Source organism: Eriocheir sinensis, chromosome 1 (genome assembly GCF_024679095.1).
Source record: "Eriocheir sinensis breed Jianghai 21 chromosome 1, ASM2467909v1, whole genome shotgun sequence".
NCBI lineage: Eukaryota > Metazoa > Arthropoda > Malacostraca > Decapoda > Varunidae > Eriocheir > Eriocheir sinensis.
Genome location: NC_066509.1, coordinates 31,918,687 through 31,935,845, shown reverse-complemented (window position 1 = coordinate 31,935,845; position 17,159 = coordinate 31,918,687). Strand labels below are relative to the sequence as shown.

The 17,159-nt window shown below is 43.0% G+C and overlaps 1 protein-coding gene across 1 annotated transcript; it reads left to right on the top strand.

The window, feature by feature from the left end:
- Nucleotides 1-6,106: 6,106 nt before the first annotated feature.
- LOC126995959 (uncharacterized) lies at nucleotides 6,107-10,586 on the top strand. Its single transcript, XM_050855893.1, has 4 exons — nucleotides 6,107-6,649; nucleotides 7,934-8,114; nucleotides 9,178-9,237; nucleotides 10,258-10,586. The coding sequence occupies exons 1-4, from the start codon at nucleotides 6,638-6,640 to the stop codon at nucleotides 10,377-10,379; spliced, it is 375 nt and encodes a 124-aa protein (XP_050711850.1). The 5' UTR covers nucleotides 6,107-6,637; the 3' UTR covers nucleotides 10,380-10,586.
- The last annotated feature ends 6,573 nt before the right edge of the window (nucleotides 10,587-17,159 follow it).

Here is a 17,159-nt window from a genome sequence, read left to right as displayed (position 1 = left end):
AAGAACATGTATTTGAGAGACAAGAGTTTGAGTTTTAGAACAAAACGAGATGCTTTTGCTCAGACCAACTCGCGTGATGATTTATGAACATCCCTTGAGGAACTTCGGAGGATAAGAGGGGGCAAGGGTGGGCACATAGGGTGGGCGAGTTTGGATATGTAGGGTGGCACGGGAGGGTAAGGATGAGTACATAGGGTGGGCAAGGGTGGGAAGACAGGCTATTTAAGGGTGCGCGAGGGTGGGTACAAGGACTGGGCATGTGGGGGTCATAGGTAGGCAATGGTGGATAAGGGAAGAACAGAGTGGGCATTGAAAGTTAAGCAGGGTGGGCAGGGTAGGCTATGGTGGGCAAGGATGGGGAAAGGAGGGCGGTAACTTCCGTCCTGCATCAAGTCATAAATCTGAGCTTTGGGTTAAAGAGGAGGAGGTTCAAGAGACTCAAGTGTTGCCACTGGATTAGACTAGAGTCCCTTGATAGAGAGAGTACCGACAACCTAAGATTTGGACGCCATTATTGGCCCTGCTATTCGCCGCGCTTTTCAAACGCTCGCACAAGAGCTCTTGTATTTCTGTTTCACAGCCATACAGGTCGTTCACTGAAACTGAGCACACTTGTTTCAGACCTGCACACCCTCCGCTAACAGCCAGCAGGGAGCCAGCAGCCAACGAGCTCTGGGAAAATAAAAAAAAGAGACAGTTTGTGTCTACATCAACAGGGATCGCCAACCCACCTGTACGCCCTTATACTCTACCATAATTTGGTCACCAGCCGTTGCAAAGTGCCGTAAGAAGGTGACAGGAGATCATTATTAGCCGTACGATCAGCCACTGTCTCAGTATAAGCACTCAGTAACCCACGCAGCCTGTGATATAGGCGCGTCACGGCGGGCTGCTGACGACCTTGAGAGGCGGCATCGCTCAGAGGGTACTGAGAGACTTCAAACAAGTCTGGGTGCTTCTCTTTGAGTGTTGCTGCTGTGATGGATGGATTTAACAATACTTATCGCTGTAAAACATTATCGGCAGCAGTTGGGGAAGTCTTTCTCTTACCTACAAATCCCTTCCTCGCGGGACCCCTGCCTGCAGGGAGGGACGCTGCCTCCTGAAAGTCGTAAACTCTGCCATGATATACTTGTCATAGGCCACGTGGCAGCAAGGCATTGGTACATTAAAAAGTAGCCGAATCCGCTTCCAAAATAAGTAAAATTATGTTTTTAATACCTCAATTCAAAGTCGGCGCGGTGCTCGAGGGGCCAATAATGGCGCCCAGCAGCCTTATACACGGGGCCGCCTGTGTCGGTACTCTCTCTATCAAGGGACTCTAGATTAGACAGCTTGTGTGTGTGTGTGTGTGTGTGTGTGTGTGTGTGTGTGTGTGTGTGTGTGTGTGTGTGTGTGTGTACCCGGGTACTGAGTTTGAACTGAGAATATACAAAACAAGGGAAGGGAACAGAATGGAAAGGAAGGGAAGGGAAAGGAATGACAGGGAAGAGAAGGGAAGATGAGGGGCGGAGAGGACTGGGAATACCTCGTCAGGTGTAACAATAAACTATTTGCAATCCAGGAAAAGAATGGTCCAGTTTAAGCTAACATCATATGATGCAGTGACAGTATTCCTCCTCACACTCGAAGGGGAACAAGAAGTGGTGACAAAGTGAAAGCGAAGTAAGAAAAATACAATATCAACAAAGAATGGTCCAATTCAGCCAAAGAGGTAACGACGCAGTGACACTATTCCTTCACGTCCGACACCTTGGAGTAACAATGTGATTATCGTAAACACTGACTCCTCTGCTGTAAAAAAAAAAAAAAAAGTAAACTCATCAAGGTCTCGGCACTCGCAGAACACCGGTTTAGTTCAACACACAAGCCGTTCAGGAGGAGTTTATGAGGTGTGTTTGCCGCTTAACAGGCTGATGAGTCCCCAGTTGGCGCACGCGTAACCAGAGACACTTGAATGAAAATTGAAGCCTGTTCTTGTTGAGCCTGAGAAGAGTTTGAATGTCTTTAGAATATCAGTGATTTCCGATTCAGCGTACACGACCTCTCTTTTGGCCACTCTTCTCTGCTTCCTATTATAGGAGCAGTACTAACGAGCATTTTTGTTTTTGTTTTATTTATTTTACTTCATTTTATTTATTTTTATTTATTTCATCAAATTTATTTTATTTATTTTCTTTTCTGTTAAAAAATGTCAGTTGTCATAACGTTTCTTTTCTTTTGTTATTGTTGCTGAGAACGTAACTCACAGGTGTTTTATTAAGCCATAACTTCATGCTTCTTCAACCTGTTTGTGTCTTAGACGAACACATCCCCACCTATCTAACCCCGCCATTTAGGAGTTACTAAGTCAACTCCCTTACTTTGCTTGTTTTAATTTTTTTTTTATTAACACAACCCTACTTGTCAAACCTCATCCATACAGGTGGATTATTATCTCAAACTCTCACTTTTATTTTTCATGTTTTTTGCTCAGTTGAACACAACCACACCTCTGTAGCCTCTTGTATACAGGTGTGTAATCAAGTCAAACTCCATATGTTTGTTACCTGCTTGTTGCCTTAATTAATAACACAACCAACACAGCTCCATCCATTCAGGTGTGATATTACATAAGACCACCACACACACACACACACACACACTTGTTTTGCCTGTACTTAAATGCATTGCTTATTAAAAAACACCACATGTTGAACCTTATCCGTGATTATCTCTTTCAGGTGTGTGTGTTATTAATATGGATTCTCCCACTTCCTGTATGACCACTTAACATTGTTGTCACGCAGAAAATAGCTACCTCGCCTGTCCCATCTCATCCATGAGTAACCCATCCAGGTGTTCTGGGGAAAGCCAGCAGAACCTCTTTTGTATTGTGAGACCCAAACACCACCTTCACCCACTATAACCGCCACCACCACCACCACCGCCACCACCACGTCCAGAGATTTTCAACACATTAACATTCAGTCTTCACTTCCTGTGCCTGCCAACTGTTTAATTGTCCGAAAACATCACCTGGCGCCGGGACGAGAACTGTGGCCGTGTTTGCTTTAAGAGGGACAGCTAAGTAGAAGGAAGAGGAGGAGGACGAGGAGGAGCAGGAGTATACCCATAAATAATTCTGCCTTAGCAACAGGAACAGAGGAACACAAAGAGGTGGTGAAACATTAAGGGAACATCACCACTTTATTCCCACCCAAAGTGTTGCGTTGGTGTGTTGCGACTCGTGTGTGTTGCGGTGAAGTACAGCCTACGTCACTAACCACTGACGCCACCACTAACACTTCTTTGGATGCTACTTTCTCCCTCCTTTTTTTTTCTTGTTCTCTCTCTCCCTTCCTCTCTCCTTTCCTTACTCTTATCATCTTTCCTCCTCTTTCTTCCTCTTATCCTCCACTGTATGTCTTGCCTTACCTCTCCCTTTCCCTCTCCGCTTTCCTCCTCTCTTCCCCTCTCCTCTCTTACCTCCTCTCCTGCTTCCCTCTATCCTTGACCGGAAAGGTGACAAACAGGTGTTATGGAGAGGGAGGAGGGGGAGGGTGTCGCTTTTAGACGCTAACACCGCTGAAATGTTACCGCTGCCACCACTGCCACCACCAGGGTCTCTCATCACTATCATCATTAACCTCATCTTCATCACCAATAACCTTCAAACCGTCACTATCACAACGTACATACTATCACGCACCATCGTCTTCGTCTTTTTTTTCCGCGTCACACACACTCGTTGGAAGAAAAAGGAATAGGAAAGTGGCAGGAGCAGGAGGAGAAGGGAAGGAGGAGTATGGAGGGGAGAAGAATGAAGGTGAAAGGAGGAGGAGAAGGGAAGCAGGGTGCGAGGAGGAGGAGGAGGAGGAGGAGGAGGAAAGGAACACACTCGCACGCACGCCGTCATCTCTCGTAATGCGCTGCAAGCGCCATCAAACATTTTCCTAGCCAACTCTTGTCACGGACTTGGCCTTTCTCTCCTCGCACCGCCTCGCGCGCCGCTCCAGGCCCGCTGAAGTGCCTCTCCCGCGGCCCAACGAGCCCGTCCATCGCCGCCACGGCCTCCCACAAACCCGTCCCCGAAGAAAACGAGGTGCGTTAGGTTTCCCTCACGCTGGTTTGTCAAGGTCACACTCAGCCAAGCGAACGCAGTCTCCTGTGTTTAAGCTTGTCAAGGGAAAGAAAACGACACACGAAGTTCTTTTCCTTCACTCATAGTAGTTTAATGTTGTGGTTCATAACCCTCACGTTGGTTTAAGAAGTCAAGGTCATACGCACAGCCAAGCGACCTCAGCCTCCCATAAGCTTGTTGGGGGAATGAAAACGACACCACGTTCTTTTCCTCTACTCATTGGTTTTAAGTTAATTGCTCATAATTCTTACGTTGTCTTAAGTCAAGGTCACACACATCCAAATAACCTCAACTCCACTTAGGCTGGTCGGGGGAAAAAAATGTCACACCAAGTTAGTTTCCTTTACTTTCTTTCTCAGTCTGGTTTTAATGAAGTAAGTGTTGTTTGTTTAGCAAGTCAAGGTCACACGCAGCCAAGCGGCCTCAGCCTCCCCTCAAGCTTGTCGGGGCAAGAAAACGACACACCAAGCTCGTTTCCTTTACTCGCACTGGTTTAGTAATAAGGAGTTTGTGGCTCATAATCGTCACGTTTGTTTGAGAAGTCAAGGTCACACTCACATATTCAGGCGACCTCAGACACATGTCGGGGGAAAAAACTGTCACACCAAGTTCGTTTCCTTCGCTCACACTGGTTTGAAAGAGGTCAGTGTCTCGTAGCCAGACCAGAGGCATATTTTTTTTGGTTTTTTGTACGCTTGTTTTAAAAGCCCTCAGTCTTTCTCTTTGCTTTACACTTTTGACTGTCCGTTGGAACCATGAAGAAAAGGAATCAAACAGAACGAAAAGAAGGGGAAGGGAATGTTTTTTTTTTATATTATGAAGGAAGGGAAGGGAAAAAAAAGGGGATGAGAAGGAAAGGAATGTAAATTGACGGACGGATTGTGACAGGAAGGATTAGGAAGGGGACGGGGAAGGAAAGGAGGAATGGTGGAGAAGGAAACCGAAGTAGTGGGAAGGGGATGAGGGAGGGAGGAATTAAAAAAAATCATTTGATGCCTGACTTCGTACAGTGATCTTGGCGATTGTCTCTGCTCGTCTCAACATAATTCGCTTTGTGACGTCTTTTCCTTAGTCAGGGTAACTTACTGATCATCCATGTATTGGCTTATAATGACGCGCAGTACTGTTTTGAAGAAGAAAAAACGTGCGGGGTCGTGGTGCTCGAGCACCCCCCGCGTCGCTCAGGGATCCGGCAAGGTTCGAAGTGACTCGCCAGGTGCTGTTCACTCTCAAGGCAGACTGAATTAATGTAATTTATTTATATATTTTCTTTAAGTTTAAGATAAGTTCCGACTCCCTGGGGCAGGTGTGTGTACAGCGGTGGGTTATATGACTTAGTGATTGGTAACAATAGTTGGTAATGTCTCGCGCCTCGCAGTAACGTCTGGTCAGCAGGTAACCACTCAGCCTAGCCTCGCCCCGCCGCCCGCCACGCAGCCGTCGCGTCTGCGCTCACCGTCACGGCGACGTTGAGCTGTCACGCTGATTTACTCGATACCCTGCCTCTTATAACAATCCCATCATCTATTCTTATTCATATTTTTATTCAGTTTTACATAATGTCTCTTTTTATACTGTTTTTATTATGTTTATCCATTTAGCGGGAAGGGAAAGGTGGCAATTGCTTAGTCAAGTTAACCAGATAACGCGAGCGTTTTCTGTCACTAAGCATCACATCACACCGCCTCGTTGATTCTCCTCCGCTCTCCACTGTCTCCACCAAGGAGACTATAGAACAGGAGAGGGGGCCTCTATGGGAGACCGTGGGCGGGTGTTGGTGTATGTCGGTTGCAACAGATGGCGCAGGAGCAGCTTTGTTTACATTCAGGCGCCTCCCCCCCTCCAGACCCCCCCCCCAACCCCTAGAACCAATCAGCAGTGTTACTATATGGGATCAAGCAGCAAATGTTGCTTATTTTGTTTCTTCAGTCTGGTTATTTCCCATTTTAAATAAAAAAATAAAGGTAGATAATATTAAAATGAACAGTAGGAACTATATATACTGTATATATTTACTAGGTAGATATAGCCTGACTGCATGTCATGAGTAATGCTATTATTGTTATATTATTATACCGCAATTATATTACTTTCTCTGCATGTGTGGTTAGATGTGTTCTATGTGTTTAACCTTTCTGTATACATACTGGAATGAACCAAGGAATTGTAGCCCTACTGCCGTTCTTTAAAAACTATGTGATCATGTTTTTCTTCCAAACTCATTGTTTTAGCACGCACGCTGACTTCCATCAGTAATGATGATATATATACATTGAGTCATTGGTTTGTAGGGGGAAAGAGTGGGTGAATATAATTATCTTGGTCTAACTTATACTGTTTATTATACCGCTATTCGCAGCAATATCTTTCTCTGCTCCGATGGCAACGCTGCCTCGTTCAAAAATCATAACACCGCCGCGGCCGCCACGTTTACCAGCCGGAGCCTCAAATCATGTCCCTTTGTGGTGATAAAGAGGACACAGCCTGGTGTGAAGCTACATTTATTACGGAAGGATGCCAGCCGGGGTAAGTGATATATATAAATAATTATAATGTGGAAATTCTAATAATTTTCACGCTGACAGCTGTTCTGAACTTGCTAACTGCATGCCTCCCCTCCTCCCGCGGCAAGAGGCCGAATGGCCTACACACGACAGCTCCAGATTCCTCCCCATTACCACCTGTCAGCCTCGTCCATGTAGCTATCCAGTCTACTCTTAAAACAAGCTATCGTCCCTGCACTCACTATGTGATTGCGGAATCTATTCCATTCCCCCACCACCCTATTATTAAACCAATGCCTGCCCATTTCCCTCCTAAATCTATACTTTTATAATTTAAGTCAATTACTGCATGTTCTATCTTGCCAAACATCTTATGCAAAAGTTGACCAGCATCTTCACTCTTTCATCCCTTACACTGATAAACTGGAACAGCCTTCCATTGTCTGCATTTCCTCCTGCCTATAATTTGACCTTCAAGAAGAGTGTATCAAGACTCTACTTTTGTCTGTTTGGGAGTGGTGAGTAGTGGGGCTTTTTTTTTCTAGTACGCTTTGTTGCCCTTGAGCTGTCTCCTTTGTTTAAAGAAAATAATAATTAAATAAATGGAAGTTGGCCGCCAATGCTTCCAACACATTTTGGTGCCATATCTACAAGTGGCTGGTGACTGTAAGCATCTCAGCAACCTGCATGCATCTATGCCATTCCTATCACGGTGCATGGAGCAAGCTTCACATAACACTCAGACAGAGACAGTTTAATTATGGTTACATATCAGACTCAGTTTATTGCTCAGTCTATTAGGTGCAGTGCTGTTAATATTGTTAGTGGTAGTATTAGTACAATTAATGTATTTATTTTAATTAATTTATCAATATTTATTTATTATATTCTTAGTGTTTGAAAATTCCAATACTAGTATTAAGATAAACAAAAATATCAGAAATATATTTACACTCATTAATTATTATTGCTTTTCTTATTATTACTTCCTTCAATGTCCTGGCACTTTGACATCTAGTGCTTTTCCATCTAGCAACCAAAATTGTGGTCTTTCTCAATGTGTATGCCCTAAGTCTTCATTGGTGTAACTAGCTATATAACATAAAAATCTGCATCTCTCTCTCTTCTCACCCAGTTGTCCCCGTACATCCTTTCAGTATCCAAAGAATTTCAATTTACATCTTGTAATCACTCAACTAATGCAGTGCAATCCTCATTTCTGTATTTTACTGTGTGGACATACTCTTTCCTTCCATGTTCCACTGTCGTATGTTATTCCACATCTAACACAACCTCATCCCAACAGACCCGAACACGTCCGATATCATCCAAGAGAATGTGGCAGCTGAAGGGGGAGAGGCCAAGAAAGAGGCCAAGGGTCAAGACATTTAGCCACCCCCTGAAGTACATGGCAGCATTCAACCTTCTTGGTGAGCTGCAGGAATGTGCTTCCCATTGCAGTGCACCAGCTCCATGTACTGATTTTGGTATGGATACTTCATCTAGTGTTTGTTGATTGTTGTGTTATTAATCTAATTATGACTTCACAAAATAGTCTGTGCAAGTCACTTAACACATGCCCTGCTCAACATCACTTTTAAGTTGTAGAATTCCTTCATATGGATGCTGATTTATGTATCCTGAAATGATTGGATATTGATTGTCTTAACATTTTTTTTTGTCCATGATCATTGAACCATGTTACGGTATGTCTTTGGGTGCAGATCCAGGAAATGAGTTTTTGGGAGGACGTCACACTTTTTGCGGGTGGAAGGAGCATTAGCATTACCGATTAGCCATTCTCGGCAGTCCTGGTCTTGAAAAACTGGTGGAGTGACCTAAATCAATAGGTATAACGGCCTGGACTTTGTGCCAAAGCATTGTTTTAGCCGCAGCGCGCTTTTGAGCTAGTTTTCCTGTATCACTCAGGAACACTGGGGGGCCTGGGCCCCCCTTTGGATCCACCAATGTAGCTATGTCTTATAATATATCTCTCCTTTACAGTCTGATGGTGCATCCTTCTAGGTTGTCAAGTTTTAGTAGCTACTCATGAGAAGTATTCCTTATAATGATCATTGATTTCCAGATGGTTTGCACTAAAAAAAGTGTCGTGTAACCTGCCGCAAATAATAATCAGCTGTAGTCAACCCTTGCTTTAAAGAACCAATATGGAGGAAGGGGGTGATGTTATATCCAAAAATCTTTTACATCTGAAGTATCCAACCTTTTTGTGTATAATAAACCTTGTTTGTTACATGAACTTAAAAGTTCACAATTTCCATACATGATTCTTTTTTCCTTGTATTTGATGATTAATCCTGACATGTATTTCCATTATCAGTAGGTAATATATAGTAACAAGACAATAATACACATTATAACAATGTATATATTATAGCCCAGTGAGTGCACAAGAACATTTACCTCATCAGTGACGCCAAGTCCTTCCCTAAATTATTTGTCCAAATTTGTGACACCAAGTATAATAACTAGTTTTAGTGACCATTTGCATCCATTTTTCACTTTGATTAAAAAATTGCCTCTCAACAGGGTGTGAACTTGATGGGGCTGGAGGAAACTCGACTCGGCCATCAAGCCCTCCACAATATAGTAAGGAACCTCTTGTTCTCAGTGATAATTTATCCTCTTTAGTTACTATTCCATGTTGCTTTAATCACAACTAATGTGTTGGAAACATTACAGCTTAATAACATACCTCACATCTCTGCATTCAAATTGAGTTCAATATTTAACTGTTACACCAGTAGGCTTCATATCTTAAAAAAAGGTATGTAAAAAGGTTGACATTTTGAATGATATATTTAAACTCTTTATTATGTTTCTATGGGTGTAGTACCGTTACGATTAGTCAAGTGATCAGCATATGGGTCTTATGTTTTTGATAGCATAGGTTCAAATTTTGCCATAGGCTGGCAATTGATAGTAACAGTAGTGTCCACAGATATCTACCTGTTTCTTGTTTATCCTGTTCCACTTTAAACCATGACTGGCCAATCTTTGAAGAGGTAGCATAACCTTGAAGTGCCACTAACAAACCTTTGTCCATTCTTCTGATGTGATCCCTTTTTTTTTTTCTTTTTCTTTTTTTTTCTCCCACCTGCCTATAGAGCCAGTTGGTTTTCTTCAGGCGCCTGGCAGTCGGCACAGGCCCGTCATGATGCAGGCAATTTTTTTTTATAGTGGTGCCATTTAGTATTGGCTCATGCTGCCGCCCAGAACTCATTCTTGATTCACTTGGATGGTTTAGCAGGGCTTAGGTATGATTAACATTGCAGAAACAGGGAATTTTTAGATTTTTAGTGTGGTAACACATTGACTAATGTTTTAGTATGGACTGAACATCAAAGATATATATGGTAAATGGGTGCTTGTAGATCTTGACATTATATCTGTCAAGAGTCTCCAGTTGTATCCTCTCCCCCATCTCCTGAAAATATTACTCTTGTCAGGCAATCTAAGTGAAGCCTTCCATCGAAGCTGGCGTGCAGACAATGTCAATGCTTAGATTCACTGTCCTTATAGCACTGAAAATAATGCAATTACATGCACGTATTTTATTATTTAGAATTGTGATTAATTGTGATTAAATATTTTTTCATGTATTTTCAGACATGAAAAGTGAAAATTGCTGCACACAACAGTCTGCCATCTGCACCGGGAGGCAAGGCAGCTCAAAGCCCAGGCTGTTACAACTCCTGGGCAGTTTTTGCCCAGAGCCAGCAATTTTTTAGATCCAATAGGGATGGATTTTTTCTGAGGTCAGGTTCAACATGCTGCAAGATGCCAAGATCTAAGCCTAGTAGAAGATATGGGTTACAAGAGAGGAGGTTTGCTCTGGCCTTATACTATCAAAGTCCAAATGCTAATAGATTTCTGAGCACAGTATTTCACTTGCCTTCAGTTTCAACACTTCACTCATGACTCAGGGGTATTTCAGTACATGTTGGCTGGGGCAAACAGGCTGACAGCCCTGCAGCAAAGAGCACAGGCTTTGTCAAAAGAAGATAAACTTTGTGGGATTTGCCATTATTTAGTATTACTCTTGTTACTCCAATAATGTTTTTCCATATACTTTGCCAAATATTGCAAGTAATGCACCATTGTTGGGCTTGCTTGTTATAAATCAGATCTTGTTCAATTAACAAGCTTTGGGTGTCTGCCACTTTCCAGTTGTAATGCAAGGAATCATTTATCTTCCCTGCTAGATATCACATGTAATGCACCATTGTTGGTTTTGCCTGTTATAAATCAGATCTTGTTCAGTTAACAAGCTTTAAGTGTCTGCCACTTTCCAATTGTAATGCAAGGAATCCCCTGCCATATCACATGTAATGCACCATTGTTGGTTTTGCCTGTTATAAATCAGATCTTGTTCAGTTAACAAGCTTTAGGTGTCTGCCACTTTCCAATTGTAATGCAAGGAATCCCCTGCCAGATATCGCATGTAACGCACCATTGTTGGTTTTGCCTGTTATAAATCAGATCTTGTTCAGTTAACAAGCTTTAGGTGTCTGCCACTTTCCAATTGTAATGCAAGGAATCCCCTGCCAGATATCGCATGTAACGCACCATTGTTGGTTTTGCCTGTTATAAATCAGATCTTGTTCAGCTCACAAGCTTTGAATATCTGCCATTGTTTATTTCAGGTGTAATGCTTGGAAACATTTGTTCTCTTCCCTACCCAACAGTATGCAATACTTTATTGTGGATTTTGCCTGTTATGTTTAATCTTGTTCAGGTAACAAGCTTTTGGTGTCTGCCTTACCTAATATGTGCTGCAGTGACACTTGGCTTGGTTTCATGATGTGAAATACAGCATGTAATTTCATCACACTAAGTGTCTATCATCACGTGTCTGGCATCATTAATGTGGCTTCCAGGAGTAATCTTGTTTGTATTACAGCTTGCAATTTTTTTTCTGCTTTATATGATATACATAATCACATAGGTATGATTTACAAAATGTAATGGCAGTTGATATTCTTGACTAATGCCTCATAAACCTTGTGAAAAATAATGCTTTTTTGAGGGGGGGGGAGGGGGGGGGGCAGAGAGTGCTTTGTTTGGTTGGCCAGTTCAAGGAGTTTCATATCAAATGATTTTATTACATCCAACTTTAATGTGTGCTAAAAACATATATTTTATTACATCCAACTTTAATGTGTGCTTCCTGCAATAAATGCTACATGTTTACTGATGTAGCCTATGTAATACATATCACTCTCTGCCCTGTAATTTAATTGGTGTGTCATACTGCAGCATAACTTTCCTGCTATTTTCTTACACTATGAGTTGCCTTATTTTGTCTCACTTGCTTTTATCATATGTGCCTCCGCTGCATAGTTGTGCCTACTGAGCTTAATATCTTCATGACCCTGACACCAAGGTCAGAGCTTGTGAGATCATACCGTGTCCTACATTCCATTTTCACCTCCAGGCTTGGCTGTCTCCCAGGACCACCAAGTTATTGCATTCCATTTAAGACAACTCATGTGTTACCTTCTTAATGTCCTCCATCATGTATTTCAGCATGTTTTATGATGCTTTGCTCTTATACTGATGTGCCTTGCAACATTTTTATACAGTTTTCATTGTATATAATTCACCATTGTTGTATTTAAAGCACTGGATATTTTTGATACACACACACACACACACACACACACACACACACACACACATATATATATATATATATATATATATATATATATATATATATATATATATATATATATATATATATATATATATATATATATATATATATTAGCAAATGCTTTCAACATCATATTTTTCCTAAAAAAACAAATTGATATAGTGTAGATAATACCTAATAAAACATAAGAACAAATATATTTTTCTTTACCCCATTAGTAAATCATTTTACAATGAAAAAAAATAAGTGAAGGCTGGAGAGGGTGCTGTGGCAGGTACTTCAAAAATAGTTAAGCTACCCTTGAAAAGTGACGTTTTTGGTGGGCTGCAATAGATGGCGCTACTTCCGCACGCCCGAGGAATTACTACATACCACTATCTCTTCGTATATAGTCTCTTTGGTCTCCACTCTCCAGTGGCCCGTCAATCAGTCAAGTGTGTGCGTGTGTCTGTGTCCGTGTTTGTCTGCGGCGAGTAATTTGCGGCAAGGATGGAGCGGCGAGTGTCGGGCGTGAGGTAAGCCAGCCAATTAAGTGTCGTGACAGCCATCAGCGTCACGAGCTGCTTGGCGGCGTGTAATTTGTGAAGCCAAGCGATGAAGTGTTCCGGGGAGTACCGCCAGGCTGAAGGGTCGCCGGGACACTATGCAGCCGGTGTGTCAGGGTGACAGATACATACGATTAAGATGAGCAAGGAGCGAGTGGTTTCAAGTCATCATATTAATTAATTACAAACATTAAGATTCCATTATGTGCGCCTAGTGTCAGGCGCTCCACTCTGTACCGGTAAGGCTTTGGAGTCACCGTTATTTACCGTTTAAAAGATACATACGTTTACGATTATGCAAAGGCGGAGGTTATGAAGGAAGAAACATTGAAATTAAGGTACAGTATAATGAATTAAGTTGTCATCATATAAACATTATGATATCGTATAAAATAAGGTGTATAGTGATAAGGTGTCAACTTATACAAAATAAGGTATAGTATAGTAATTCACGTGTCATCATATAAAAAGAAAAGGAATAAAGTGCGTAACTGTAATTTGTAAACTATCCCAACAAATAACAAGTTCTTCTATACGACCTGAAGCATCTCGAGACGCCTCGCAAACCTGAACTGATTCGTTTTGAGGCACCGTCATCTGGTTTTGCGATATGCAGCTTTTTTATACGTTTGTTACATCATAAAGCAAATATGCCAAGAAAAAGTTTGAAGCGAAGTCTGTTCATTTCATGGAAGGCGACAAGCACTTCAGAAGCTGCCGTTGGTTTCGTCTCTCCTCGACGCCTCGTAGTGAGGGAGTGTGTGTAACACTGCCGCGAGTCATCGTTACATTAACTTGAAACACTGTGGCTGTTACAATAATCAGGAAGTCTTGATATATTTGTTTCTGAAGGAAAAAAATAATAATTAGATAACCTTCTAAGGGAACGTCAGCCATGTCAGTCTTCCTGCCACGCACCAAAGAGACACCTTCGTGAACTCCTGGACGCCTCGGCACAAAGGCGAGACGTACTCACATTAAGGTTAACTTACTCATCTCTGCAACGTTTTGTCACACCAGTCAGTCTGAACCTCGCTGGAACATTTTAGGTAAACTCTGGACGCCTTATCCGAAGATACTCAATGTCAGTCTACATTTAATTCCCAAAAGTGGCTCAAATAACCTTTTAGAGTTAATCTTACTTAACACAACAGCTAATATATTATAAAACGTCTTCATCCGAGGACCAAGTATGTCAGTCTACGTTTAAATATCAAAATACCTTGGATAGCCCTTTTAAAGTAAGTCATACCAGGGAGTAACACTAGCGGACTTTTTGTTTCCTTTTCTTTTTACTCTTGAGCTGCCTTCTTTCCCTTAAAGAAAAAGTAGCAAAAATGAAAAAAAAAAGAATCCCAGTACGTTTTGACCTGGACACACACGGACGCGGAGCCCAAATACAGTTCATCTTGAAACAAACACAGCGTCCAGGCCTTCAGTGGCCCGGGGAGCGAGCGAGGGAGAAACAGATTAGGCTGCGTTTACACCAAGCACGTCGCGTCCCGTCACGTCACGTCACGTCACGTCAGGTGAAAAATAGAACCAGCTCTATATATTGACTTGACGCGACGCGACGCGGCGTGACGTGACGTGACTGGACGGAACCGGTGTAAACGCATTTTTCAAATATCCATACAAATCAGTGTTAAACTGGGGTGGCGATTCATGACTTGACGTGACGTGACGTGACGTGACGGGACGCGACGTGCTTGGTGTAAACGCAGCCTAAGGCGGTATACCGAAGAGTCGTGTCGCGCATTGGTCACCGCTCGGCTGACAGGCGGCGGCGGAGTAGAAGGAAGGAACAAACTCGGCGAATCAAAGCCTGGCCGCGGCCTGGCATGCCTCGCGACGGCTGACTTGGCCGGGAAAGTTAGTCGCCGCCGCGCTGAAACACTCCATCAAAGGATGGCATCCTGCCCTGCCTACCGCGCCTCCTCCGCCTCCTCCTCCTTCTATTCCCCATGCTATTCCTTCCCCCTCTCCTCCTCTTCCTACTGTAATGATACTTCTCTTCCTCCTCCTGTTCTTATCCGTCATTCTTCTCCTATATCCCCCAATCATGTTACTGCTTCTGTTCCTCCTCCTCCTCCTCCTCCTCCTCCTCCTAGTTCTCCTATTTCCCGGCCTACAGAAAGATTGAGAAGCAAAAGGAGATAAAAGTAAATAGATAGATAGACAGTGTGTGTGTGGGAGGTATGTGTGTGTGTGTGTGTGTGTGTGTGTGTGTGTGTGTTTACCGTGCCACAGGTCTCTCGCATTTTCCTTCAGTTTCTGTTTCTAAATACACTCCGCCTTATTTTGTTCCTCCCTCATTCCTTCTCTCTCCTCCTCCTCAACCTACTTCAGGAACAAAACACTCTAATTGTCTCCCTCTTCCCCCTCATTCCTCCCTCCCTCCTCTCCCTCAAACCCTCTCTCCCTCACTTCCCGAAACAACAGACTCTCCTCCCTCCCTCCTTCCCTCCTTCCCACTCCCTCCTTCCCACTCTCTGACCTGTCTATAGTCTTCTCCATCTGCAGTTCATGACGAGTAGTTTTTCGCGAAATTTAAAATTTTTCATTAATATAAGTGAACCTGTGGTGCGGTGCGATATTTTATGTTTTTGTTTATTCCTTTGGAAATCAGATTTACAGACAGGTGCACACACACACACACACACACACACACACACACACACACACACACACACTAACACACACACGTCCGCACACCATTCTCCCTTATGTCTCATCATCATTTGTTCTTCCTTTTCATTTTTTTTCAATTCTTCCTTTTCCCATTTTTACCGTTCATTGCGTTTTCTTCCATTCTCTTCATGTCTTCCTTCCTCACCCTTTTCTTGTCACCCTTTACTACTCATCCTATTTCCTTCACCCTTTTCCCCTCACTTTTCTTCACCCTCTTCCCTTCGCACTCTCCTCTTCCCCAACTCCTCTTTCCCTCACCCTTCTCCATCACTCTCCTCCCTTTATCTTTCAATTACTAGGCGAGAAAGGAGTGTGTCTGTCGGCAGGTGTGTGTGATATAGGTGTGCGGAGGGGGAGGAGGAGGGGAGGTGGTGGTGGTGGTGGTGGTGGTGGTGGTAGATTGAGAGTAGGAGTTTGAAGGTAGCAAAAGTGATAGTTAAGATAGTTATGCAAGTACATAATTACATAAGAACGTAAGGAGTCTGCAAGAGGCCGGTTGGCCTATACAAGGGAGCTCCTGTACACTCAACCCCACCTTACCTCACCATCCATGGCTTTATCTAACCTCTTCTTGAATGTATCTACGGTATTGACACCCACAGCATGGCTCCCAAGCCTGTTCCATTCATCTACCACTCTATTGGTGAACCAATTCCTGCCTTGTCTTTGTTGAATCTGAATTTGTCTAACTTAAAACCATTGCTACGCGTCCTACCTGGCTATTTTACTATCAAAATCTTATTGATATGCCCTTTACTAAAGCCCTTCATCCATTTTTAGACTTCGATCAAGTCTCCTCGCAACCTTCGCCTTTCTAGAGAGTGTAGATTTGAATGCTTCAGCCTGTCTTCATACGGCAAGTCTCTCACCCCCTAAATCATCTTTGTCATCCTCCTCTGTACAGATTCTAACATCTTGATATCAATTCTATAGTAGGGGGACCAGAGCTGAACTGCATAATCGAGATGAGGTCTAACTAGTGCTAAGTAAAGTTTGAGGATGACTTCAGCGCTCCTATTGCGTACGCTCATTGAGATGAAACCAATTACTCTGTTTGCCTGATTTTTAGCCTGAATGCATTGAGGCCTAGGACGGAGGTCAGCGCTCACAAGGACTCCTAAGTCTCTCCCACGCCCAGACCTGCTTAGAGGAGTGTCATTTAAGGAGTAATTGTGTGAGGGATTATTCCTACCTACACTCAGAATGCTACACTTCCCGACATTGAATTCCATCTGCCACTTCCCCACCCACTCATATAGTCTGTCAAGCTCATCCTGGAGAACGGTAGCGTCCCTGTCTGATTTGATTACTATACCGATCTTGGTATCATCTGCAAACTTGCTGACATCACTACTAATTCCTGTGTCCAAGTCATTGATGTAAATAATAAAAAGCAGAGGACCCAGCACCGACCCTAGTGGCACTCCACTTGTAACATTGCCCCATTCAAATTTTTTACCACGCTTTTTCTCTTTTCTTTCCCTTTCTTTCCTTTTCACTTTCTTACATCATCCCTTCCCCTTTCTATTCGGACATTACTCCTCCCCCTCCTCCATACCCTTCCCCTTCCTCCTCTCCTCCCCCTCTTCCTCACCCTTCCCCTTCCTCCTCTCCTC